This window comes from Balaenoptera borealis (genome assembly GCF_965194805.1).
Source record: "Balaenoptera borealis genome assembly, chromosome: 11".
In the NCBI taxonomy this organism is placed as follows: domain Eukaryota; kingdom Metazoa; phylum Chordata; class Mammalia; order Artiodactyla; family Balaenopteridae; genus Balaenoptera; species Balaenoptera borealis.
In genome coordinates, this window is record NC_138868.1 from 83933288 (window position 1) to 83961096 (window position 27809).

The 27809-nt window shown below is 35.2% G+C and overlaps 1 protein-coding gene across 2 annotated transcripts in view; it reads right to left on the bottom strand.

The window, feature by feature from the left end:
• Positions 1-694: 694 nt before the first annotated feature.
• The window catches only part of KBTBD3 (kelch repeat and BTB domain containing 3), a 57256-nt gene continuing 30141 nt past the window's right edge, over positions 695-27809 (bottom strand). The window contains exons 2-4 of one of the 2 annotated variants that reach the window (XM_082339942.1): positions 16859-17003; positions 14266-14510; positions 695-10324 (exon numbers count right to left, since the gene is read on the bottom strand). In XM_082339942.1, coding sequence (XP_082196068.1) covers positions 8722-10324; positions 14266-14486 — 1824 coding nt within the window. In that variant the 5' untranslated portion in view covers positions 14487-14510; positions 16859-17003 and the 3' untranslated portion in view covers positions 695-8721. The remainder of the gene's footprint in view (positions 10325-14265; positions 14511-16858; positions 17004-27809) is intronic. The other variant, XM_082339943.1, reaches the window with a different exon arrangement.

Consider the following 27809-nt stretch of genomic DNA (forward strand, 5'->3'; position numbering starts at 1 on the left):
CTAAACTGTGTATTAGGCAAAGTTTTACTTTGTCCCATCAATTCCCTCTGCCAAGGTAGATTTGGGTACTTTTCAGATTTAAAATTTTATCTCTAATAGTAGAATGTAAGGCTGCGGTAGTGTGTTGGAGAGTTAGGGGAAGATGGCTTCTGCTGAAATCAAACAAGAAAAAAGAGAGGAGACAAAAGACATTTATCGAACACCTCCCATTGCCAAGCATGTCACCTGCATTATTTGATCTAATTCTCACAACAACATTTTGTGGGAGGTACAACTATTATCTCAATTTTGCCAATAAAAAACCTGGGGCACAGAATGTTTAAGTAACTTGCTCAAGCTTATACAGCTTTTAAACCACTCCGTGGTGGAACTGAGATATAAACCCAGACCTTCCTGACCTGAGAGCTGGGTTCTCAATCTCTACCCCAGTATGTTTCCAGGCCTGCTTACTGATAAGAATATTTTGCAGTGCTTGTTAAAAATATTAGTTCCTAGGACCCGAATCTTTTAGACTTACTAACTGAAAATCCCTACGAGTAAGGTCCTGGATTCGGTATTTTTAACAGACTCCCAGATATGTTTTTTGAAGCAAGTTTAAGCAATACTGCCTGACACATATATTCCTGGGTAGACATCCCATAAAAATAATTATTGGTTAGAGCTTCAATATTTCATTTATCAAGGGAAGAAATTAATTTTGCACCATATGTTTTGGTCAAGGTTAGGTAAGGGTAAATAACTTCCCATGGAAGATTCACTAATGACTACTAGAGCAAAATCAGTTTAAACAAGCCCTGAACTTGGAAGAAATGCAAAAATATTTATCAGGTCCAGTGATATCTAACACTGTAAATACTAGGATGATCTGTTCAATATTTATGCTTAAATTCTATTTTAAGATAGGTCCCACAAATTTCTTAAGTTTTTCATGAATTTTAAGTTTGCTATCTTGGGTTTAGTTTCATTAAGCTTTATAGAAGTCTTTAGAATTGCAAAATTTAATAAGTGCAAAAAAACTTTATCCTGGAAACATGGGTTTTATAAACATAAATAAAAATAATTAAAATAACCTGAAGTTTTGATTAATTAATGTTCATTAGGTAGATTGGTTTAGTGCCACATTGCCTAAAAATTCAATATTTTGTAGTTTCAAAAACCTCAAAACACTTTATAAACATTATTTTGAAACTCCATATTCATAGTGAAAAGAATAATTACTTTTTAGGATTATTATTTTCTCTGAAAAATATACATATAAATCTATTAAAATCTGTATATTGGCTAAATTGCTACAAATAGTTTTTTACAAAACATATTAACATACTGTAACTGCATAAGAGCCTGTAGCAAAATATTAACTCTTAGTTACTTAGTGGTTGGAAAGGGGACAAACTGCTAGTTTAAATGGGTTTTGCAACTTATTTTCTGTGAATATGGAGATTAAATTTTGTCATTAAGGGGCTTTTCTCCTGTAGTGGGGAGAAAGGGCCAAATTCAGGCAGTTCAGAATTTAGGGAAAGAACTTCAAATGCCAATGCATCAGACCGAGATTATTAACATTTCTGTTTAATGACTTGAGAGGAAAGCTTGCAAATGTTAAAATGTTCACCAAGAGAGGAGACCTCTCCTTTGAGGGGAGCATCCCCAACAACCTGGTAACAGGTAAATTCCCTACAATATCCTTACATTTTAGATTAACTTTGTTAAAGGCTTCTGTCTAGGGGGATTAAAGAGAAGGTGATGAGTCAATATTTGATGGCAAAGTAAACTACAAAAATCTGGAAGCACATGGAGAATTGGAGGTAATAAAGGAATAAGGCTGGAGCAATAAGGTTGGACCAAGGATTTGCTAAGAGAGCCTAAGAAATTCAGAGAAAGTAACTAGCCTTATGCAAGCATGTGGGATAGGGACAGTTTATTTTTTAAGGGTTGGGTTTTCAAAGATGAACTCTGTTTCAACCTGAGCAGTAGTCCAGAAGAGGGCTTGGGCACCAAGGTTGTTTAGTAAATCACAACTCATTGCATGGGAACACCAGAAACATGATAGCTAATGGGCCTGTCCAGAAAGAGGAAAAATTATACGAACTGGAATTAAGAGAGCAAATGTCCAACGTAAACATTTTAAAAGTCTTTTTATGGTACGGCTTAGTCTCTCAGACTCTGGACCCCTTCACTAGCTTCCCCCCGAGCATTTGGACACATGAGGTAGGAAGAAGGCTTATACCCTGGTAGCTCGCTGATTCTTGTGAGGCTGATGTCCAGTGAAGCAGGGTTGGACAGTGCCTGGCCCTGTACCTTCAGCTAGCTTCTACTGCTTTCATTTGTGGCTCATGGACATTTAGTCTGTTCTTTGTTAGTTCAGTCAGAACCTCGAGGTCTCTCCCCACCTATGACTCATTTGAGATCTATCTGTATTCTATTCGTTCAGACCAGGATGTCCACCTTGAAGTCTATGTTGCTGGATATGTCATCATAGCTACAGAGCCCCTTCTGACAGTAACCCCCCACCACCACTACTCTCTCAGGAATTCTGAGACTCATTAGAGCTACTCAGAGCATCCAGGGAAGGGGGTGGCAAGAAAATGAGAGCTTTAGCATCCACTTTTTTCTACCTTTTTTATTTCTAATAACAATAAATACAAATAGAATGTATATATATTCTTTTCTGAGATACACCTTAATACATTAATAATTATTTTATATAATTGAAATGTTTTACTACATGTTAATATGGTTAACATGGACCTGCAAAAAGGCTGATTTTATGTCTCATAGCATATGGCAAAAGCCCATATTCTACTAATAGGAAATGAAGTAAATCACTTATGTGTGCAACGTAAGTAGCTTTGAACAGTCTCCCCAAGTGGGAAAAAAGTCACTAGAGCTATTATGCTCTTGTAGGAGAAATGGGTGTTGCATGTTTACTAATGAAACTTTCAGTCATTGTCTTATCTATTATTGCATTTGAAAGGAAACACAGAATTAAATATTATAATTAAAATTCAAAGAGAACAAACCATCTCAAGCACTAAAAAATTAAGGAAATAAATTATTTTAAAGTATAATTTCACTTTCAAGAAACAAATATACATATACTATACAACTATACAACCAACTATACATGTTCTCCAAACGAGGGCAATGTACTGTGTAATGCAATTTCATTCTCAAAGAATACTTCATTAGTAACTTTTCCATATACTAACAAAAATTAATATACAACATATACTAACAAAAAGTTGTATAAATTACCTAGCTCAGACTTTGAACATGAGAAAGATATCAAATATTACAAAAAGAATTAACACATACATTAGATAACTAAAGTACAATGTGAAGAATTCTTAAATGTAAAATCCTAATGTAAATTAATTTCTTTTGTACATGAAAATAAATTGCAAAATGTACATCTATATCTAACCCATTCAATAACAATATAACTATAATAAATTTTGCTTCTTATATTGGCTTAATAGAATGTTAGTTTATTAAATGCCTTATTATATGCAAGCACTGTGCTCATTGCTAGGTCCAGAAATGATAAATATATGTCCCTATTCCTAAGAGTTTCCAATGAAATAAGGAAGTCAGACATGTAAAGAAATATTTACACCACAATGTGATACTCAGAGAATGTACTCTGAGTTATTCCAGCAACCTTGTTACCCTTGGAACCAATAGCACAATTTGTTGAGCTAGTTAGATATGACTGAGAATGTTGTCAAAGTTAATGAGATGAATAAAGCTACCTGACCTATAGAGTTATTTAATAATGGCATTGTTTTATGGAATTATCATGCTCTATCCAACTGAACAATCAGCACAGATGAATCTCCAAACTTAGATTGTTACCATAAGGCTGGTTTTTATTCATTTGTGAGCAAATTGTCCCTTCATTAACTACCAAGGATGTGACTGCTTTGGTTTCTATTTTTGTATACTTTTTAGGGTCTCTTTTAGAAGCGTTTTTAAAATTCTGAAAACCATATCCAATGACAAATGATCAAAAGACATTAAAATTTGATTTTAGAATTCCTCTCTCAGAAAATATGTTTGTGATTATGTTGATAGGGGGTAGAAGGAGAGAGATACAGCAAGGTTCTAGCCGATACTGGATTTATAAAAGCTAGAGAACTGGTTAAGGGAATGAGATGATTGCATTTTCAAGAGATTCTGCAATGCTGGTTATGCTCAACACACCAAAAAAGCAATAGAGCTAGGATAGATTCTCTGAGGCAACTCTACAAGGAGAAGGCATGTAATCCTGGCCATTGTGGCAAGTTTTAAAGTGTTAAGCATTTGAACAAGAAGGAAAGTGAGGACTTGATTTTAGAGGAATGGAAGACATGCTGTTTCCAATACTTGGAGAAAGTTTTGGATTGAAAGGGATTGAAAGTTATTACAGGGAGGCAGAGTTGCTTTCAATGTTAGGAAGAACTTTCTAATAGAACTGTTCAAAAATGGAGGTAGTGAGCTCTTACCCTGAAAGAACTGAATTAGATTTTGAAAAAAAAATCATCTGTCAAGGGTATTTTAGAATTTAGAGGGGCTTTCTATACAAGGTTGGAAACTGTATTAGATTCTGAGGTTATTTTCAAGTTTGAAGATGAATCTATGATTTAGAAAAGTTATCTTTTGATTAGTGTGTAATATGCTGTGATTAAATTCCTTATTTATAGATTAAATTTGATTAAGCATCATAGTGTCATCAAATATAATTTATAAACATATATAGATTTTTAAGATATAAAGATATTCTTTCAATCACATAATTTTTAATTAGAATCATTACATTTAGCTATATAGCTACATTTGCAGTGAAATAACAATTCAGGAGAAATTTAGGTACTGGTCTTTCAGCTTCTAGTCACTATAAAACAAATGTGCACTTATGGTAGACAGAAGGAAAAATCCCTATTAGCAGCTCACTATAAATGTCAGCACCCTTTACAGACTTCTTCCTGAGTGATTAAAAAAAAAAGAAAAAAGAACAAGTTTCCTTCAACAAGAATGCTCCTAAAATGATGTAATTTTAAGATTCATGTCTTATTGAAATCTTGAGTATGCAGAATCATTGAAATCAAGTTACTCAGAATGCCTAAACGCTAAATAAACTGAAGGAGGAAGAAATTAGTCAAGAGTCAGAAAACTATTAAGATCAAAATGTGTAAATAGAATGTAGAAATCTTTGGTTGTGTACTCCTGTGTAGGAATTTATTTGGGCTAATCATCTATCTGTCATATGCCACAGTCTTTGATAACTAGTCTTATTCTAAATATGGCTTTATAAAGTGGAGTAAAATTGTTTCTTATGTTGAACAGAAATCTCCTTCCTTATAAATTTCAGCCTTTGTCTTTAGGTTGCTCTCAAGAGCTGCCCATTGGAAGACATTTTTGAGTCTTACACATTCAATTCTAGACATACGAGTTTCCAAACATTGGATCCAATTAAACTGAGGATGATCTAAAAGTAACACCATGTATTCAACAATATGTTTAATCATTACATTTATTGCTTCCAAATCTCAAAAGGTAAACAGATGTCTCCCTCTATACTTGACTCTGATTTTCAAATCATATGCCTTGAGCTAGGTACCCTGTACGTGTATTCAATTGCTCTTCTTGGTATCTGGGAAAAATAGAATCATGTTGCAGGATGTGGTTGCTCTCAAATAATATTCTAGCTTTCAAGGGTAACATATACTGAATACTGCTGTGATAAAGACCTCTTTCCCTCCCCAACCAGAGTTGAGTGTTATGGGAATGCAGTTAATTTTGATTAGGCAAATATTCTTCATACTGCTTAGTCTCACAGGCAATAGATGAACAAAAGGTGCTCCACATTGTAAATCAAGTTTGAAGATCACTCTAAAAATTTTCATTAACTTTGATCTCATATAAATGTTGAGTTTAATCTTTTTTATATTTAATAGTGACACATACCTACTTTCAATTTTAGAAGACATTACAATATTGGAAATTTTCTGCATGCATAAGCCAAATGTAGTGGACCCGGACAAATGATAAAGGATTTAGAAATGTTAATTAGAATTTTTCCACAAGAATGAAAGCAATCTGGATAATGAGCATAATTATTTTGTATCTTACACTGCAGCATTGGCTGAAGGATGATAATGAAAGGAAAGCAGACTTTAAAGAAAGAAAAAAAAAAGACTAAGGGAAGAAGTCATAGATAAAAGGATATTATTTCCTAACCTTACAGACAGGAAAGACGGCTCCTTCTGGGTACTGAGAATAGACTTGAGAGATCACTGAGATTTGCATGTCAGAAATCCAGAATGGAGGGTAAGGCCAGAATAACATATATGGTTCTTAGTGAAGCCACAGTGATTGGCAAGATCGGAAAGATATCAATAATCACAGTTCAGTCACTGACCATGTGTGTATGTGATTCCGTTCCTTGAGGATTTTGAACACCCAGAACCATTTTTCAACAACCATTTGATAGATCAAATGAAACTGTTACCTTTACCAGATGATGCAAAATTAGAGAGAACAAGATCAATTATTAACAGAGCCAAGCCCAGCACAGATTGCTATGGTGCCAAGGAAAAAGAACAGTAAGTAAAGGAAGAGTTTGGGGTTTTATGACTAGACAGACTACTTTTCTTGCAGTTGTAACTGATGAAGAGCACTCAGGTACAGATGTAAAGGGATGGCAATAAGTGAAAATGATTAACAAGTAACCCGCAGCAATTGTAGAAACTAAAGCAGAAAGACTTGTGCATTAGAAAGTGTATTAAATCAAATGCACAGGGAGCCACCTAGGCCTTGATAACAAGGATATTTCTAGTAACATCAGAAATCAATGGCCAATGAGAAGAATGGTAGAAATCAAGATAAAATAATGAAACAAGATCAGGAAGGGATTCTATTTTGCTTTAGTTCTTCCTTTCTGGAAATATTTGTTTATATATGCTTAAGTTAACAATTTAGTCCCCACTGTGTTATGGTCTTTCTCAAATAACTTGTTTCCAGAATGCCACGTAACACATAAAAGAAAGCCTCCATTGAATTTTCTTTTTTTCTTACACACACAGTACACACACAGAGGAAAGGGCAGAGCCAACTAAGGTAGGAAGCCACCAATTCTACAGAATACTTTTTATGCAACTGTCATCTGATTACAGACAATCCCTGATTTTGGAATTGCACGATAATTCAGTCTAATATTCTGTTCTATTTTTAAAAATATATTTGAAACTTATGATTGCAAAAATGTATATGGTAAAATAAAAGGACCTTCATTTAAGTATATTTCCACTTCTAAAGAATATGTACATTTACAACAGATTAACATTTACTACAGTGTGTGGGAAACTACATTTGATTCCACAGAAATACAATCTGCACATTACCTGAGATATAAGTCAGGGATCTTAAAACCTAAAATACCTATATCTGTGAAACTGATAAAGAAACATACCTTCTTACAAGGCAGAATCAGCTGAAAACAAGGATGATTAACACTCTTTCATTGTTTGGGTTAAAGTTGATTAAACATCTAACAAGATGCAAGTTTCAAATACTACTATCAATACCAAAAGGCTAGTCATATTTTTAAATTAAAAAATAATTCACTGTGAATAATTTACTGAAGTAGTAAACATACACAGCACTTTACAGCTGGTATATATCATCACAGAAAACTGATATGGTACTAATTTAAACGCTGAAATTTCTTATTAAACTCAAATTTGGACATGTAAAAGTTTAAGAAATGCCAACAAGAGTGGTCCACTAATCTAGAGGTCAGATTTTCTACATCCTCACTTACATTGGAAACTGGCAATGATACAGAAAAAGTATTTTAGGACTACGATCCCAGAAACCAAGAACTTCACTAAATGGGTTACATGTCAAGATAAACTCAGGTCAGGTATAACTTAGAACTGATTAATTAAATCAAAAATGTTAATTTACTGAGCTTGAGCCAGAAAATAAGGTATAATAACTGCTAAAAACTGAAACCAACTAACACTGAAAACTAATGGAATCAGCAAATTTTCAGACATTTCAGGAACTGCCAATGGCATTATGGCATTACAGCACAGTACATTATGCTCTTAACGAAGAGTCGAATCATGAAAAGAGTTAAACCATGTTTCGTGTACAGTTTAGAAGGCTGGGGAAATACACTGCATTTCAGAAAATGTTCTGACTAAAAAATGGTGAAAGAAAAGAAAGGGCTTAAAAGCAGCTAACCAGTGATCAGAATAAATAGGAATTCGACAATGCTTATACCTGTAGTAACAAGATAGGATTCTCACCTCTAATTTATTTTTCACTTCATATAATACAGAGTGTAAATAAATCATTTTTACCTAGAGAGATTTCTCCCGTCTTAACTGTATAATTCTGTGAAGTTTGATTTGTTTTTAACTAGTGTTTCATGGATAAAGTACTTTAAAAATCATAACATCAAAGCCTGAGTTTTATTTACATATGAAAATAGTAATATTCTAGACTCTCCAAGATTAAATTAAATACAATATAATTTTTGGTAAAATTTATTTTGCATTTTAAGTTTCTGGGAACTGCTAATTCATATATGGTATACATTCATAGTAATTATCTCATAGAAGGTGCATTTTATGTTATTAAGCTGTAAAGACCGTCTTAACAATAATTAAGGTTAATAAATTTACTGCAGGTTTCTAGAACTGCAATAGTTTTAGAATGTCTAATCACACACTATTTTTAGAAATGATTAGAAAACCATGGGTCCCTGTATTTATTAAACTGAATCACCTGGCAGTAAAATTCAGTTAAGGCTCTTGGCATTGGTGAAACTTCTTCCCACTCAGACCTGCTGCTGTGGTAGACCTGCACTTCATCTGTGATTTCATCTGGTGCATAATCACCACCTAATATATAAATTTTATCTTCAATTCCAACTGCACCTGCGTTGAAGCCTGCACATTCAAAAGACCCTTCACCCTTCCAAACACAAGTATCTGGACAAAAACTATAAACCTTATAAGTGGAAAGGTCACATATATACAGTGTGCAGTTTACTGGGACAGCTTTAATTAGTGTTGCATGAAAAAACTGCCCAAACTCTGCTACTAGTTCAGACCACTGATCAGTTGTAGCATTGTATTTAAAAAAGCAATCAAGTGATGGGTTAAAAGCATCTGTAATCTCTACCTCAGATCCAAGAACATAAATTACATTTTGGCATGCACTTGCTTCAGGATAGTATATGCCCCTGGGTAATGGGCTAACAGATATCCATTCTTTGGAAAGAGGGTTGTAAGATTCAACATCTAAGAGACTTCTAATGTCCTGGGATCCTCTAGTCTTTCCACCTATGACAAATAATCTGTTGAGAGCCATAACTGATGTATGCATGGTTCTTGGTGTTTTCATAGTTGATACCAGGAAAAAATCATTTTTGACCGGACAGTAGCACCAGGTTTGATCAGTGGCATCATGATATGACTCTGCAATATGAAGCCGAACTGTTCTACAACATGGCCCTTTGCAACCGCCTGTCAAGAATATTTTCTCCCCATAACTAGACAGACTAGATCCTGGCAAATCAATCAGGTGTGATTGTGGCAGTATCTTCCATGAATCACTTTTAATATTATAGCAAAATGTATATTGATCTTCTCCATTTTCCTCAGTTTTGTGAACAAATATGTATTTTTCAGTTGTGGATGGTCGAGCATCAGGGAAAAGTCCACCAGAACCTTGCACACACTTAATTGCATCTATGATTATGTCAAAACAGTTTGTGCTTTTGAGTAAACACTCTTCATTGAGTAGACAACCTTGAAGTGTCTCCTCAGATAACTGATATAATCTTACTTTTTTAATCAAATAAGGCAGATGCTTTTGCCTTGATTCTAAGTTATGTTTAGTCCAACTAAGGACAACTTTCAGTACAGTTTCTTCTTCAGGAACATTTAATTCATCTGATTCCAGACATTTTTGCAGTACTCCAAAATTCATCTCTAAGAAATCACTGGATTTAAATAATAAAGAAAAGTGATGCTGTACAAAGTATAAAGCATGATCAAACAAACGGGCAGAGCCATAGCTATCTGATATAGATAATAACTGTAAACAATTGACAAGATTAATACTTTTTATTAAAAAGTCACTGCAAGCTTTGGATAGGAAGGAAACTTGAAGAAATGATGACAACTGGAAGAACATTTCCACATTATCATCTGTTATCTTTGTTTTTCCAGTATAGGCATAATCAAGAAATGCTTTTACTGCTTTGGAGGACAAATTAGTAATGGTAACACTTCCACCATCTCTTTCTTTCATGTTTACTTCAAACATAGCCCTGCAAAAATGAAGAACACAGGAGAACAAATAAACAGGAATATTTTATTCCACGATAATTTTCAATATTACCTTAAAGAGGTTTCCTTTACTCTTAGGTTGATGTAAAATACATTTACAAAATATATTTTTAAAGCATCCTAATAAATTAATTTAATATCTATAATAGAGACCATATTATTTATCTGTAAAATATACATATTACATAACTCCCATATTGCAGAATATATACATTATAGCTGACCCACAGCAATGGATCCAAAGGCTACAAAAAGATTCAAATTTTGCATCTGATTTGATGTTCTTATATATTATTCATAAAATTAGGGTAAAATCTCTCTAATGGCTGAATTTATTTACTTATGGGTTAATTTAGTATCAACTCTGCAGGTGATAACTTGAATTACTTAAAATATATAAAAGCTTCTGGGTTTAGGATTTAAAAGTCTTTTTCAAAATAATTTTCAATTTGGCAGCAGTGAAATATGTAAAAGATGGAATACAGTGAGATATCAGATGTTTCCAATGACTCTGTCTGTGTGGGGAAATCCACCAAATAAGATAAACTTGAATACATGTCTAAAAACACATTTCATACAGCACTTTAGGAAAAAGGGAATATGATTTTATAAAACTAAACAACAGTGTACCACACCAAACTAAAAAGGCTAAAAATAAGCTTTTTGTAGAAATAGCCACTGACAGATGGAGATGGGTCTCCAGATTTGAATAATTAGACCAGCTTGAAAGTTCTTCATAATAAGTTCTAATTTATCCCCATCTGGTAAAGCTGATAGACTCTAAGGAAATAGGAAATTTTTTGGCTCAGTTTAAGCAAAAATATAAATTATTTGGAAATGTTTAGGCAGGAGACTAAGATATATTTTACATTTGGCTTTGGTAAGAGCAATATTGCTGTCAATCCTTATATTAACTTCATATCCAGAGTTATTCATTTTTACACTTTAAACAAACCCATTATGATGGTTTTCAGTAGAACTGCAAATAAAGATAAAGATTAAAGAGGAAAGAGCTACAACAAAGAACTAAAGACTGCCAGTTGAACATTCATTAAGACTAAAGATCATCTGATTTTGGTCCTGGTTTAATACTGGTTTGTATTTGTTCCAGTATTGTCCAGGACACCTTTGTGAGCAGTGCCCAGGTGCCCAAGTACTCTGGGGGAAAACCAAACTTCATTATTAAAGTCTACTATAGAGAGTAACTAAAGCTACTACAGCACAAGTGTCCAACTGAAAAATATGAGGAGCATTCCAAATACAGAATACCCCTTAGGGAAAGGATGCTAACGCCCCTTTCTACTAGGGGTATTCAATACTTCTTAACACAATAACGAATAAATACAGTTACAAAAATTTATACATGTTACACATTATGCAGGATATTTCAATAATGTATATAGACTTAGAAACATTAACCTGTGGTGATAATTAGATTATTAAGATATCTATAGTCAGTTTAGGGTAATAATAAGAGCCTGGCCTCTAGAACAGGGCTGCCTGGGTGGGTATCTAGCCTATACCACTTATTAACTGTGTGACCTTGGGGAGGTTAACAACTTGATTGTGCTTCAAATTCTTCATCTGAAAATGGGGATGCTAGTAGTACCTACTTCACTGAGTTGTGAGAGGAATAACTAAGTTAATTGATGCAAACTATTATTAATATCATTTTAAGAAAAAAAGTTTTCTAAAATCGTATGTATTTCTAATTTACCACCAGCTTCCACATTTTCTTTGAGAAGACACATGTAATATATTTCTATACTTCATCCTACTCACCTTTAAAGTATCCAGTTAACTTCTATCTCAAATTTACCATGTTATCATAAAGTGGTTACACAATATGTGTGATTCCTTTTGAATCTTGTCTCCAGTGACTTTATATTCAATCATAGTTTTCATTTTCCAAAAATATTATAAAGGGCATTTACCATGCACTATGTAATTTTCTATTTTAATTTTATATACCCCAATATTCCTGTGAGTTTATATCCCAATACTCCAGTGAGTTTGATCATAACACAAAATGATGAATTAGTGGCCTTATCATACAACAGTGTAAATAACGTAGACTGTCTATCTACATTTGTACATATTTTTATGTGAACTATATACTGATTTAGTAAAATACTATATATAATAAAGGATCTAGGTCATTATAAAACTGTCATTTGTTTTACTTCAAAACAGATGCGAATTTTGAAAAACATGTTGTTTTAACAATAATTTTTAAAAATTGAAAGTAGATCCCTAAAAAGCTAGGAGTAGGCTGAACAAAAGTACTATGGACAAATATTATGTGCAAATACATTTAATTAATAAATAACTTCAACATAAAGAGTAGAGGACTGCCAGTTCAAATGCTTACATGAACTTCTTATTTTTTTAACATGAAAACTTTATGGGGAAATAAGACTGTGTGTTCATACCAAATTATTTCCATTTTTTGGCTAGGTTTGGAAATAATAATAATTGCAGCTAACATTAATTGAATGTAGTGGGCACTGACCTAATCATTAATATACATTATTTCATTCAACACTCATAATGACTCTATGAGTTAGGTCCTATTTTTATTATCTTAATTTTTTACAAATAAGGAAACTGAAACCTGAAGAGGTTGTGTAACTTACCTAAGGTCACAAGCCTAGTTAAGTGGTGGAGCTGGGATTTAGATTTAGGGCATGTGCATTAAGAGGCCAAGTACTTAACCATTATACTGTACAGCTTCCTCTGATGAAGAGGTGATATGAAAGATAAGGGAGCAAGAAAGTTACTTGGAAGAAAAAGTGGATTAGAAGAGAGGTGGGAAAAAACTGGCGGAACCTGAGAGTGGGAGAGCATAAGAACAGTTAGGGCCCCAGTAGAGTCTGAAGAAGAATAACTTAGGATACATGAGAGAAGAAATGAAAAGAATACATGAAGACATATAGTCTAGTTAGGCAAAAGGCTAGTAAAAGTTGTAGCCCCCCTTGTCCCCAGTAAACTGTGATGCAGCACTGAGCCACTGCTCCCAAATTCAAAGCAGGAAACCCTACAGAAACAGGTGTTTTGTTAGAGATTTAAACCCTGCTTACTTAGAATAAAAATTGTTTCTAAAACTGAACATAATGCAAAATACTGCAATTAGGATTTGAGTTTATTGCAGTATGACTAGGAGGGCTGAAGGTCAGGATGTCAGCAAGAGAGGTCTGTCTGTCTAATGAATAGGCCTCACAGGTATTACCTTGATACAGTTACCACAGTACTAAGGTCATGACCCTTAACCACTGTTAAGAATCAGAAACCCACTGTCATCACAGTGGATTCTTACAGTGTCATGACTAGGACATTCCTCGTAGGACGGTCTACATGGGGAACCAAATTATATTCAGAATTAGAATCAGAACAAGCTGGGTGCTCTCCAGAAATGGTTCTGGAAGTACTTTTCCCTACTGTAGGACTATCTTGGCTAAAGAGAAGAGAAATTCTCTGCATTAGAGTATCTCTCTCCTGGACAATCCATGGGATATAATACATGACTGAAATGTTATTTTCTTCTCAGTCTCCTCATTTTCTTTGAACTTGGCTTCCATTTTTGCTCAATCTGTCCTTTCCTCTTTTCCTAAATTATACAGTGCAGGGATCCCCCAAACAAAACTGATCCCAGATCAAAACAATTTTTTTCCAGAAAAATTCAAGGGACTAATGTTCCATAGAACGTCCCAATCCTAGCCTGGGAGGACCTGAGCTTTAAAAAAAGTACTCTTATATTTTCATATTAAAAAATCATTAGTTAATCTAGGTTCTAATTATCTTTTTTTAAGTATTAAAGATTACTGTTCCATGTTCTGTGGGGGGAAAATTGAGTACAGCCGTAAAAAATAACTTAATTAGTGGCATCATAAAATCTGAGGAATAAATAGACAAGGTAAAGTACCTGAAAAAGTCACTGCATGCTGCTAACACACAACGATGACATGGGATTATTTCATCTTTCATGATTATTTTGAAATCATAAAAGACATTTTGTTCTCGAAAATTCTGTAGTATACTTAAGATTTTCTGTCCATGATCTTCTGACACGAGGAAGTTGTTTTTCTTCTCAGATGGAATTCCATTACATGAGCCTTGTTGATTGAAATCATATGAATTATCCATAGCCACTTCCACCTGTTCTTCGAACTGGAATGAAAAAAACAAATCACTGATATAACAGAGTCCTAATGAAATTTTCAGATCCAAAATTTGCCCTTTTAGTGTCAATCACAAAAAAATGCTCACTAAGAACAATCATAATAGTAAACCGTGTCCTAAACACTTGTTTTCCTGACATTTAGCAATAAATTCTTCTTAAATTTTTATAAATATTGACTCACTGGAATAAAAAGTACATTATTAAGGGATAAAGTTCAAGGCTATATAACTGTGTTAAATAGCACAATTTATAAGTTGTATAAATAACTTATATAGGATCTGAGTACATGACTAGTCTTGTTATATGTAAGAGGTATTGCTTATATAGCAGTTATCATTTGAATATTTACCCAACACATCCCTCTCCCTCCCATCCATTTTCTTCTGGCAGCAAAGCAGATGTTTAAATGTTGATATTGAAGCATAGGTATATGTCTTCTGGGATTAGACTTTTAAAAGACAATTGACTGAAAAATATCAGGGTATTAGATTGTATTAACTGGCTATGGCCTTTAGTAAGGAAGTAAAAGGCAAACATTGGTCCAAGTTGGCCTATTTGAAAGCAGGAAAAAATATGAGGTCAGAAATCCAAGATGCTTGAAGGCCAGATAACTGTGACTTTCCCAAACTGCTAATTTAGTTCTAAGCATAAAAGTTTACACCACAAAAAACAAGAAAGTAGGAAACAGAAAGAAAAGAAGATTGGGATCTAGGGGAGTCAGAAAAATAGGAAACCTTGATTCCTTAGCATACTTCTGTTCTGGTTATTTATTGCCTTGCAAATCACCCCAAAACTGAGTGGCTTAAGACAACAGTTTATTATCTCTCATGGTTCTGCAGGTTTAGATGGAACTTCTTGCTTGTGGGTTTTCATATGGTTAGAGTCAGGTGGCAGCTCTGGCTGAAGTCACCTGAAGGCCTGATTGGGTTAGAGGTCCAATACAGCTTCTTCATTCACATTTCCTTCAAATGCGATGGATGGCTAGAACAGATAGGGCTTTCTCTCCCTCTCTTGATATACTCTCTCCACGTGACTAGCTTTATACTTCCTCATAGCATGGCAGTCTCAGGGTAGTTGGATTTCTTACATGGTGGCTGTGTTCTCTCAGAGGAGGTGTTTCAAGCCCAGGTGGAAGCCAGACACTGGAGAAGTAGTCTGAATGGTCCTACAGCATCAGTCAAAGCTTCATTCTAGGACTGAGACAATCTACTACTGTGTTGTCTAAAACAGTAACTGTGAGCCATGTACACCTATTTATATTTAAATTACTTAAAATTAAATAAAAATTTAGTTTCTTGGTTGGTCTAGCCATATTTTAAGCAGTGAGTAGCCATATGTAATATGATAGTTACTTTTATGTGTCAACTTGCTGGGTGACAGGTTACGCAGACACTTGGCTAAACATTATTTCTGGGTGTGTCTGTGAGGGTGTTTTTGGATGAGCTTAACATTTGAATCAGTAGACTGAGGAAAGCAGATTGTTTTCCTTAATGTGAGTGGGACTCATTGAATCCACTGAAGGCCTGAATAGAACAAAAGGCCCAGTAAGATAGAATTCTTTCTCTCTGCCACTGTCTTTGAGATGGAATATCAGACTTCCCCTGCCTTTGGACTAAAACTTGGATTGCAACTTTATTATTGGCTTTCCTGGACCAGTTTTCCGACTGCGGATCTTAGGACTGCTTAGCTTCCATAATAACATAAGCCAACTCCACACAGTAAATCAATCTCCCTATCTATCTATCTATCTATCTATCTATCTATCTATCTATCTATCTATCTATCTCTCCTTCCAATTGGCTCTGTTTCTCTGGAGAACCCTAATACATGTGGCTAATGGCTATTATATTGTACACCACAAACATAGAATATTTTCATTATCACAGAAAGTTACTGACTAGCTGATGTACTATATGAAGAATAATGTGCCTGTATAAGAGTGTGTGTGCATGCATGCACAGGGGCCATTAATAGGATGTAATTCACAGTAGTATTGGAAAAATAAGTTACCTGCAGTAATTTTGTGAGCAGTGTTCTGAGTAACTGTAAGTAAATAGACATATTAAGAATGAGAGTGGGTGTCGTGGAGGGGAAAAAGGTAATGAGAGGCTTGGGAGCAGTTCTGAAGAAAAGTAAGGCAGAAAACAGTTGTATTAGTCAGAGTTCTTTAGAGAAATAGAACTAATGAACCAATAGGCTATATATTTGGCTATAAGCCTATTTGTTATATATATAACTACTGGTATATGTGTGATGTGTGTGTGGTGTGTGTGTACGTATGTATATGTGTGCATATATAAATATATATGTATATACATATAAATAATTGGCTCACAAAATTATGGAGGTCCCAAGATTTGTGGCTGGCAAGTCGGAGACTCAGAACAACCAACGATGTAGTTTCAGTCTGAATCCAAAGGCCTGAGAACCAGGACAGCTGATGGTATAAGTTCTAGTCTGAAATCTGGCAGGTTGGAGACCTAGGAAGAGATGATTTTTCAGTTCAAGTCCAAAGGCAGGAAATGATAATGTTCCAGCTCCATCAGTCAGGTAGGTGAAGTTTCTTCTTACTCAGCTTTTTTGTTCTCTTCAGGTCTTCAATTGATTGGATAAGATCCACTCACATTAGAGTGGGCAATAATTTACTCAGTCTATCTACTCAAATGTTAATCTCATCCAGAAACAGCCTCACAGACACACCCAGAACAATGTTTGACCAAATGTCTGGGCACCCTGTGACCTAGTCATCACAACAGTGCAAATCTTACTTAAGAATGTTAATAACATCTGATCTAGGATGAAAAAGAATATTTCAAGTTAGAGTGGGGTACAAAGATAATCATCACAACGTGCAAATCTTTACTTAAGAATGTTGAGGGAATTCCCTGGTGCTCCAGTGGTTAGGACTCTGCCCTTTCACTGCTGGGGCCTGGGTTTGATTCCTGGTAGGGGAACTAAGATCCTGCAAGATGTGTGGCACAGCCAAACAAAACAACAACAACAACAACAACAAAGAATGTTGATAACATCTGATCTAGGATGAAAAAGAATACCCCAGTAATTCCTCACCTCACAAGGCATACTTCTTAAGTCACCTGTAAAACTGTGTTTATAAAATTACATGTTTTTCCTCCTTTTCTAATAACTATAAAATCATATATCTTCCCAGGGGTATGATGTAATATTAATCAGAAGAAGGAGTAGGGCTTTAGAAGAGGATAGACTTGAGTTCCAATGCTGGCTCAGCAATATACTTGAGATATATTTGAGGCAAGTAACTTCTGATCTTTGATTCTCATTTTCTTCATTTGTAAAATAAGGATAAACTTTACCTATCTAGTTGTGTTGTTGAGAAGATTAAAAAAAATAATAATTTAGCATTTACTATGTGCTAAATAAATGAAAGTTAGTACGAATTTTCTATTAGAAAGTTAACATAAAAGCCAAAGAAATCATTTAAATGACATTAATCAAAATGTTTACATTTAAAAGGTGGTAGGGGGAGGGACAGCAGAAACAGTTCTCTAATAATTCCTAGGGTTTAAGAGAAAAGCTGAACATAAGAGCTATCATTGCAAAGTAGATTTATATGGAGTATCAGGATCAATGAAGAGAAGAGAGACAACTGGTGGAGACTTGAGCCAGCCTCCTCTTTCTGACTCCATAATGATAGAAACGAATACTTAAAGGGACTAGCCAGGGAGTATTTATACTACACAAAGGGTAGTATAACAGAGCAGGTAACCAGCGTGATCTACACTAGATAGACATGAGTTAGTGCTGTGCAAAGGATCAAAGCATCTTCTCAACAACACAATGAGGCCACGGTGTTACTCCTGGTCTATTTCTCAAGTCTAGCAATGGGCTAGAGCATCAATAATCTGTAACAGCAATATAGAGTTTCTCCATGGCCTGCCTCAAAGAATCACAGAACTGGTTGAAAGACTCAGTCCTTATCACTTATACACTCACTGGAACTGCTCTGAATTCTCATCCATTTAAAGATATGTATTTAAATCCTTCTTTATTAGAGGAAGTTGGATGCTGAAGATGGAAAAATAAATTTATCTCCTATAAGCTTAGATTCTTTTGGGTTTTTAAAAGTTCCCTCAAAGTTTAGGATTATAGGTGTTGGCAAGGATATTTGATCCACATGGGACAATCTACAGCAGCAATTACTACCCTGACTTCCAAGCCATCTAATCAGGGAGAGATGAAGGAAACGATTTGGGTAGATACTGAATACTTGTTTCATAATACTTTCATTCGTATGTGATTGATTATGTATGTGTGTGTATACATAAAATTTTTTTCTACAACTTAATTTTAAAATACATTTTTATTGGACATTTAAGGGTATCTCTACTTTCCAATTCTTTAATGTGGTCATAATTACCACTGGAAACTACCAAAATTTAAGTAGTATCATGTTGGTTTTCCCCCCCCATAACTCTATTATTTTTCTATTTCTCATCTAGATGAACGGCCACTACACTTCCCAAGCTAGACACTTGGAAGCCGTCTTTCACCAACCATATACATCCATTTTAAAACCGCTTCTCTCCATCCCTACTGCCATTCTTTTAGTTTAAGCTCTCATCATTCTCACTTGAATTGCCCAACAGCCTCAACACTGATCTTTCTTATTCTATAAACTTTTATTTAAAATCTTCTGGGTTTCAAACCTGTGCATACATTTGGGAATATAAAGATAAATGAGGCACAGAATCCCTGCTCTTACAGGTTTATAGGCTAGTGTGGAAAGAAATAAGTAAACTGTATAAGGGTCATAATAGAGATATGAGCAGTGTTACGGAAGCATAGAGGAAGGACAACATTCAGACTTGCTTTCAGGGGTGGAAAGGACAAAACAGAGAGGGAAAGAGGATTGGGGAAGCCATCCTGATGAGTACAGTACTTGAGCTGTTAAAAAAAAAAAAAAGAAAAAAAAGGAAAATGGTTACCAAAGGTGAGAAAGACATTTCCAAGAGAAAAAAATTAAGTTATAAATGCAAAGGCATGGATAAGAGTTATTATGGCCCCTTTGGAGAAATACAAAGTTGAGGACAGGGGATAGGGTAAAAAAAGCTTAAGTAGTAAATAGGGAATGGCTCATGCAAAGTCTTACATACCATGCAAGGGGGCTTCGGTTTCATTCTATAGGTAATGAGTAATATTTAGAAAACTTTTAAGGAGTGGCATTATACCACTGGATTTACATTTTAGAAAGATCATTCTGCTAAGAATATAGCAGTGAGTAACAAAGATGTGGCTCCTATTCTCATGGAGCTTACTATCTAATGGGACAGATATGCATGTTCACTGGCATTGGTAATGAGAATATCAATTTTAAAAAATCCAAACACTTTTTAATGAAAAACAAATTTAATTTTGTTAAGCCACTGAGATGTAGTTATTACAACAAATAGGATTATCTTAATTGATGCATATTAATTTTAATCCCAGCAACTCAATAAGCACATTTATTAATCTAAATATTTATCTGTTGATTCTCTAGTGTTTTCTGCACAAAAATTACATCATTTGTAAATATTAAGGTTGCTTTTCTTTCCTATTTTTTTACCAATTTTATTTCTTTTTTTGTACTACAGTAGTAGCGAAGACCTCCTGTACAATGTTGAATAAAAGCAACATGGTTTGCAATACATTTAAATATCACTGTATGTGTATATATAATTTATACCTAATTATTTATACCAAGTTATAATACATGTGTAAATAATTTGGAACTTGGATTAAGTCAGTTACTGAGGCTCATAGTTCACAGATAAGAAGTGAACCCAATGATATATGTATATTGTAATTTTTATTTCTATAACTAGTAATGTAAGTAAAATGGCTTTATTTGAAATTTTCAAGCATCAGCTAATACATCAGCATTACACACAGGTATTCACTTTTGTAAAGTGGTTAAAAGTTAAAGCCCTCCATGTTAACTCTATGTAGAATGGTCAAGCAGAGAAGCTGAAATGTCCTATTTTGTCAATTTGGCTTGAGTGAATTTCTACATGGAGACTTTACTTAATCAACGATTATAAGCACTATCAAAGAGAAAGGGCACTGGAAAATATATGAAAGGGAAAGAGGGAACTGATCCACAAGACAACTAAAGCCATTGAAATTAATAAAAATCAGTCAAGGAAAATAAGTAGAATTAGTAGAGAAGAGGGCCAAGGATGGAACACCAAGGATAACTAATCTTAAGGGATAGACAATTTAAGTTGAAGAATTATTTATGCAGCATCTGCTACATACCAGGTGATGGTCTACAAAAACTGAAAATATAATGGGAAATACAATTTGTAGTAGATACAGGTGAAAAAGTTCTACAGCTGAGAAAAAACTCACAAAGAACAGGGAAAGAAATGGAAGAAAATTAGAAAAGATGGTGGAAGCCAAAGGAAGAGAATTTCAAGAACGAAGTAGTTCCCATATTATCAAAAGCTGAGAGAGATTAGGTAAGGTAAGGACTGAAGTCATTGATGATTTGAGGGTGGGGTGGGGAGAGGCCAGATTACAGTGGTTTTAAGAGGGAATAAAAGAAAAATTTATACAAAATTTGTTCGTTAAGTTCAGTGAGGTTGGGACTAGAGGGGTAATTCTAAGAAATATTGTTTTGCTTTAGATGGGAGAAATTTGAGCATGTTAATACACTGACAAAAAAGGGGAGATATGGAGGGAAATTTTTGATAATGATTACAACAATCTAAATTAAGCACTTACATCCCTATCAAAGCAAATCATTTTGGACCTTTAAAGCAATAAGTCAGAGAACAATACTATATGGCAAAACTTTCATTTCTGTTAACAGGTAAACACTGATAAGCAAATGAATGGTTAGAGACTCAATTTTCATAGTTTATTTGTGATATAACAAACTTGAAAATATTAGAATTTATAATAAGTAATTTATACAGCTATTTCATTCAATGCTCATAATCCTTTAAGATTAGTATTAATAATGACTTTTTCAAAATGGGAAATCGAGGCTGAGATTAAACAATAAGGTGTAAGACACAAAACTAACAGAAGCATGCTTGTTTCACTCAAAGTCCATGCTCTTTTCAATACTATTCTGACCCTGGATTTTAATATCAAATGAAAGCTCAGAAAGTAATTTTAGTGCTCAAAAGATCCAACCATAAATGTACTGGTCAAAACTTACCATGACAATTTAAGATCATTCTGAATAAGAAAGACATATATGACAAAAATAAGAGCTAACATTTATAGAGCCAGTACCATGTGTCAGGTACCGGGCCATGGGTCTCACACAGCATTTAATTTAATTCTTATAAATATTACTCCTATAAAAAATGAGACCTCTGCTTTAGTATAGTAGACATACTTTTCCCTGTTTCTCCTGCTAAGCACAACTAAAAACCCTGGACATATATAAAAATATATATCACAAACATACAGAGTCTGTAAGAAGTGGAGAGAAACAGGCAGGCTGGCTAGTGAACTTCAGACCCAAGGAACAAGACAGTGATGAGTTCCTTGGGTTTTATTTTTGCCTAATATATCATAGATAGTGAAGAAGCTGACAACACTGAACACCAATGGGCACACACATAAAGAAATCCAAGAAAAACATGATCTCTTTAGGCAAAGGACCAGGAAAGAGAGCAACCTAGCAAGACAGAAAAGTTTTGACAAACACCACAAAAAAACTGGGGCTCTATCCCACCAAGGTCAGCAAAAGTGGAATGGAGAGCCAAGAATTCCACCCTTGCTAGACTGTAATGAGGTGCCTCAGCTCTCCTCCTCTCACTTCCCCAAAGGAATGGTGTCGGTGAAGGCTGAGTGGGGAGTCAGGACTGCGTGGTAACAAGTGGCCACCAGCAACCCCCCCCCCAATCAGTGGCAATCATGTGGCATGTGGGGAGCCTGAACTTCTACCCCCACCTGGCAGTAACATGGCATTCCAGCCCCTCCTGGCTGGAGTAGAGTCAGAGGCCGAGTAAAGAATCAGGACTTCCACTACCGATTAGCAGCAACAAGGCCATCCCCAATGATGTCACTGGAGACCACGTGAGGAGCAATAACAAGGTGCCTCTTGTTATCAGAGGATAATCTGAGGCTGAGATTGGTATCAGAGGATGCAGAGAGGGGAGCCTAAACTTCTAATTCTGTCCAGCAGTAGAAAGTAGCCCTTCCTCTCCTAGGTATCAACAGAGGTATAGTGGAAAGTCTGGACTTCCACCTCAACCTGGCAGCAATGAGGTGGTAACCTAAACCGAAAAGAGCAGTGTCAAAAAAGACCCACTAAAATACAAGATTTAAATAAGATCTAGAGTCTTACATAGTACTCAATAGAACCAAGAACCAGGAATATATCAAATTAAATAAGAAAAAACAATCAACAGACATCAACAGTGAGATGACACTGATGTCAGAACTATGTGCCAAGAATTTTAAGGCAGCCATCATAGAAAAACCTCAGTGAGCAATTACAAAGTATATATTATATACATGCACATATATATATTATATACAGTTGTCCCTTGGTAACCACAGGGGATTGGTTCCAGGACACTCCTCCCCACCCAATACCAAACTCCTCAGATGCTTAACTCCCTTATATTAAATGGCTGGCATAGTACGCTCAGTCCTCTGAATGTGCAGATGTGGAACCTACAGATATGGAGGGCTGAATGTATACAGGTATATATGTAAATGATGTAATTCCTAGAACAACCTCTAAAGTGTCTATACAAAGAGATACACCCAGAATCATTATAGCAGAATGAAAACGGAAAATGGAGTCCTAAAAAAGTTTCAAGTAACCCAAAGGAGGCAGAAAAAAGAAAAAAGAGAAATTAAAAACAGAATAAACAGAAAACAAACAACCAAAAACCAAACTTAAGTACTAACATATTCAATAACTGTACTAAATGTAAATGGTACACACACACACATACCAATTAAAAGATAGAGATCAGCAGAGTAGATTTAAAAAAAAAAAAAAACCCCAACTTTATACTTCTTAAAAGTAACTCACTTCAAACAGAATGATATAAGTAGGTTGGAAGTCAAAAGATAGAGAAAGATATACTATATAAGCATGAATTAAAAGAAAACAGGTGTGGCTATATTAATATCAGGTGAAGCAGACATCAACAAGGAAAAGTATCAGGGACAAAGAGATATATCACATAATGTCAATCCAGCAAGAAGACATAGCAAACCTAAATGTGTACATATCAAACAAAAGAGCTGCAGTAATGGGAAGTAAAAACTGATAGACCTGAAAAGAAAAACAGACAAATGCATTTATTATAGCTATAATGCTAGAGACCTAAATGTCCTTCTCTCTAAAATTAATAGAACAAGAACACAATAAATCAGCAATGATACACAAGAACTCAATAACACCAGCAACCAACAGAATCTAATCAACAGAATACACAAGATTTTCAAGTGCTTATGAAACATATAGCAAAGGTGACCATATCTTGACCTACCCTTAAATGATTTAAAAGAATTGAAGGCACACAGATTATGTTATGTGGCCGCAATGAAATGAGACTAGAAATCAATTAAGAGAAAGGTTAACACTAAAATCTGAGGGGGCGGAGTCAAGATGGCAAAATAGGAGGACACAGAGTTCACATCTCCTTACAACTAGGGCACCTACCAGGCACTTGTGAGGGGCCATGGACACCGAAGGGGATGGGAAGAACACCCAAGAAACCAGGTAGGACGTGGCGTGGGGGAGGAGAAATGGAGGCAGGATGGGATGGATGCCCCTGAGGGGTGGCTGGGGGAGGGGAGGAGTTCCCACACCTAGAGTGGCCCACCCACAGTGAGGGGAGCAACGGGGATGCAGAGAGACCCTTGGGAGATTGGAGGATCAGAAAGGAACAAAGCCAGTGTTTCCCCCGCCCACCTGGGCCATACGGAGCCTGCTGAGGTCTTGGGCCTGATCCTCTGCACTCCAAGGCCACCACTGGCTGTGCTGAGCCCAAACCCTGCCCCTGCACTCTAATCCACGCTCTGAGGCCCCCTCCAGCCGTGTTGTCCTTTACAGCTGTGCAGGTCCTGAGCCTAGGGCCCACCCCTGCCCTAAACTCCACCATCACCTAAGGTCCGTGGCCCAAGCCAAGGCATTTTCCAGCCCCTTTTTCTTTCCTTCATTTTTTTCTTAAATGTTGTGGTTCTGTTTTACCTTGTGGTGGTATCATTTATATCTTTATTTTTTCTAATAAGTCTTTTATTTTTCTAATTTTATTTCATCTTTTACTCTTTGTGATTGTTCTGCTCCTTTTGGTTTGTTCCTGCCTCTTTTTTTTTTTTTTTTTTTTGCTGTTTTGGTTCTGTTTTGCCTTGCTGTTGTTGTTTCACTTATATTTCTAGTTTTTCTAATATATTTTTTATTTTTCTACTTTCATTTTATTTTTTATTCCTCAGTATCATCCTCCTTTTTTTTTTTCTTTTTTTTGCCATGCCACACGGCTTGCAGAATCTTGGTTCCCAGGCTGGGGGTCAGGCCTGAGCTGCTGAGGTGGGGGTAACAAGCCCAAACCACTGGACTAACAGAGAACCTCAGACATCAGGAAATATTAATCAGAGTGAGGTCTCTCGGAGATCCTCATCTTGGCACCAAGACCCCACTCTACCCAACTGCCTGCAAACTCCAGTGCTGGACACCTCAGGCCAAACAACCAGTAAGAGAGGAACAAAGCCCCACCCATTAAAAAAAATGAGTAGACAAAAAAATATGTTACAGATGAAGGACCAAAGTAAAAACCTACAACACCAAATAAATGAAGAGAAAATAGGCAACCTACCTGAAAAGGAATTCAGAGTAATGATACTAATAAAGATGATACAAAATCTCAGAAATAGAATGAAGGCATGGATTGAGAAAATACAAGAAATGTTTAAAAAAGACCTAGAAGAACTAAAGAACAAAAAACTGTGATGAACAACACAATAACTGAAGCAAAAAATACACTAGAAGGAATCAATAGCAGAATAACTGAGAAAGAAGAATAAATAATGAGCTGGAAGATAGAATGGTGGAAATAACTGCTGAGGAGCAGAATAAAGAAAAAAGAATGAAAAGAATGGAGGACAGTGTCAGAGAACTCTGGGACAACATTAAACACACAACATTCGAATTATAGTGGTTCCAGAAGAAAAAGAGAAAGAGAAAGAGTCTGAGAAAATATGTGAAGAGATCATAGTTGAAAACTTCCCTAACATGGGAAAGGAAATAGCCACCAAAGTGCAGAAACTGCAGAGAGTCCATACAAGATAAACCCTAGGAGAAACCTCCAAGACACATATTAATCAAACTAACAAAAATTAAACACACAAAAAAATATTAAAAGCAGCAAGGGAAAAGCAACAAATAACATACAAGGGAAGCCCCATAAAGTTATCAGCTGTTTCTTCAGCAGAAACTCTGCAGGCCAGAAGGGAGGGGCAGGATATATTTAAAGTAATAAAAGAAAAAAACCTACAACAAAGATTACTCTAACCATCAAGGATCTCATTCGGATTTGATGGAGAAATCAAAAGCTTTACCGATAAGCAAAAGCTAAGAGAATTCAGCACCACCAAATCAGCTTTACAACAAACGCTAAAAGAACTTCTCTAGGCAGGAAACACAAGAGAAGAAGAAGAAAAGGACCTACAAAAACAAACCCAAAACAATAAAGAAAAAGGTAATAGGAACATATATATCTATAATTACCTTGAATGAAAATGGATCAAATGCTCCAACCAAAAGACACAGACTGTCTGAATGGATACAAAAGTATTCCATGCAAATGGAAATCAAAAGAAAGCTAAAGGAGCAATACTTATATAGACAAAATAGGCTTAAAAATAAAGAATGTTCCAAGAGAAAAGAAAGAACACTATGTCATGATCAAAGGATCAATCCAAGAAGAAGATGGAACAATTATAAATGTTTATGCACCCAACATAGGAGCACCTCAATACATAAGGCAAATACTAACAGCCAAAAAAGGGGAAATCGACAGTAATGCAATAACAGTGGGAGACCTCAACACTCCACTTACACCAATGGACAGATCATCCAGACAGAAAATAAGGAAACACAAGCTTTAAATGACACAATAGACCAGATAGACTTAATTGATACTTGTAGGACATTCCAGGTGAAAGCAACAGAATACACTTTCTTCTTAAGTGCACACATTGAGAACATTTTCCAGGGTAGATCACATCTTGGGTCACAAATCAAGCCTTGGAAAATTTAAGAAAATTGAAATCGTATCAAGCATCTTTTCTGACAACAATACTATGAGATTAGAAATCAATTATAGGAAAACAACTGTAAAAAACACAAACTCATGGAGGCTAAACACTGCACTGCTAAATAACCAAGAGATCACTGAAGAAATCAAAGAAGAAATAAAAAAATACCTAGAAACAAATGATAATGAAAGCACGATGACCCAAAACCTATGGGATGCAGCAAAAGAAGTTCTAAGAGGGAAATTTATAGCATTTCAATCTCACCTCAAGAAACAAGAAAAATCTCAAATAAACAATCTAACTTTACACGTAAAGCAACTAGAGAAAGAAGAACAAAGAAAACCCAAAGTTAATAGAAAGAAATCATAAAGATGAGAGCAGAAATAAAAGAAATAGAAACGAAAAAAACAACAGCAAAGATCAATAAAACTAAAAGCTGGTGCTTTGAGAAGATAAACAAAATGGATAAACCTTTAACCAGACTCATCAAGAAAAAAAGAAAGAGGACACAATCAATAGAATTGAAAAAGGAGAAGTTACAACTGACACCACAGAAATACAAAGGATGATACAAGACTACTATAAGCAACTATATGCCAATAAAATGGACAACCTGGAAGAAATGGACAAATTCTTGGAAAAGTACAACTTTCCAAGACTGAACCAGGAAGAAACAGAAAATATGACCAGAACAATCACAAGTAATGAAATTGAAACTGTGATTAAAAATCTTCCAACAAACAGAAGTCCAGGACCAGATGGCTTCACAGGCGAATTCTACCAAATATTTAGAGAACACCTAACACCAATCCTTCTCAAACTCTTCCAAAAGATTGCAAACTGAGGAACGCTCTCAAACTCGTTCTACAAGACCACCATCACTCTAACACCAAAACTAAAAATATCACAAACACAAAAAAATTACAGGCCAATATCACTGATAAACATAGAAGCAAAAATCCTGAACAAATAAATACTAGCAAACAGAATTCAACAGCACATAAGAGACCTTTGGGACAACATTAAACACA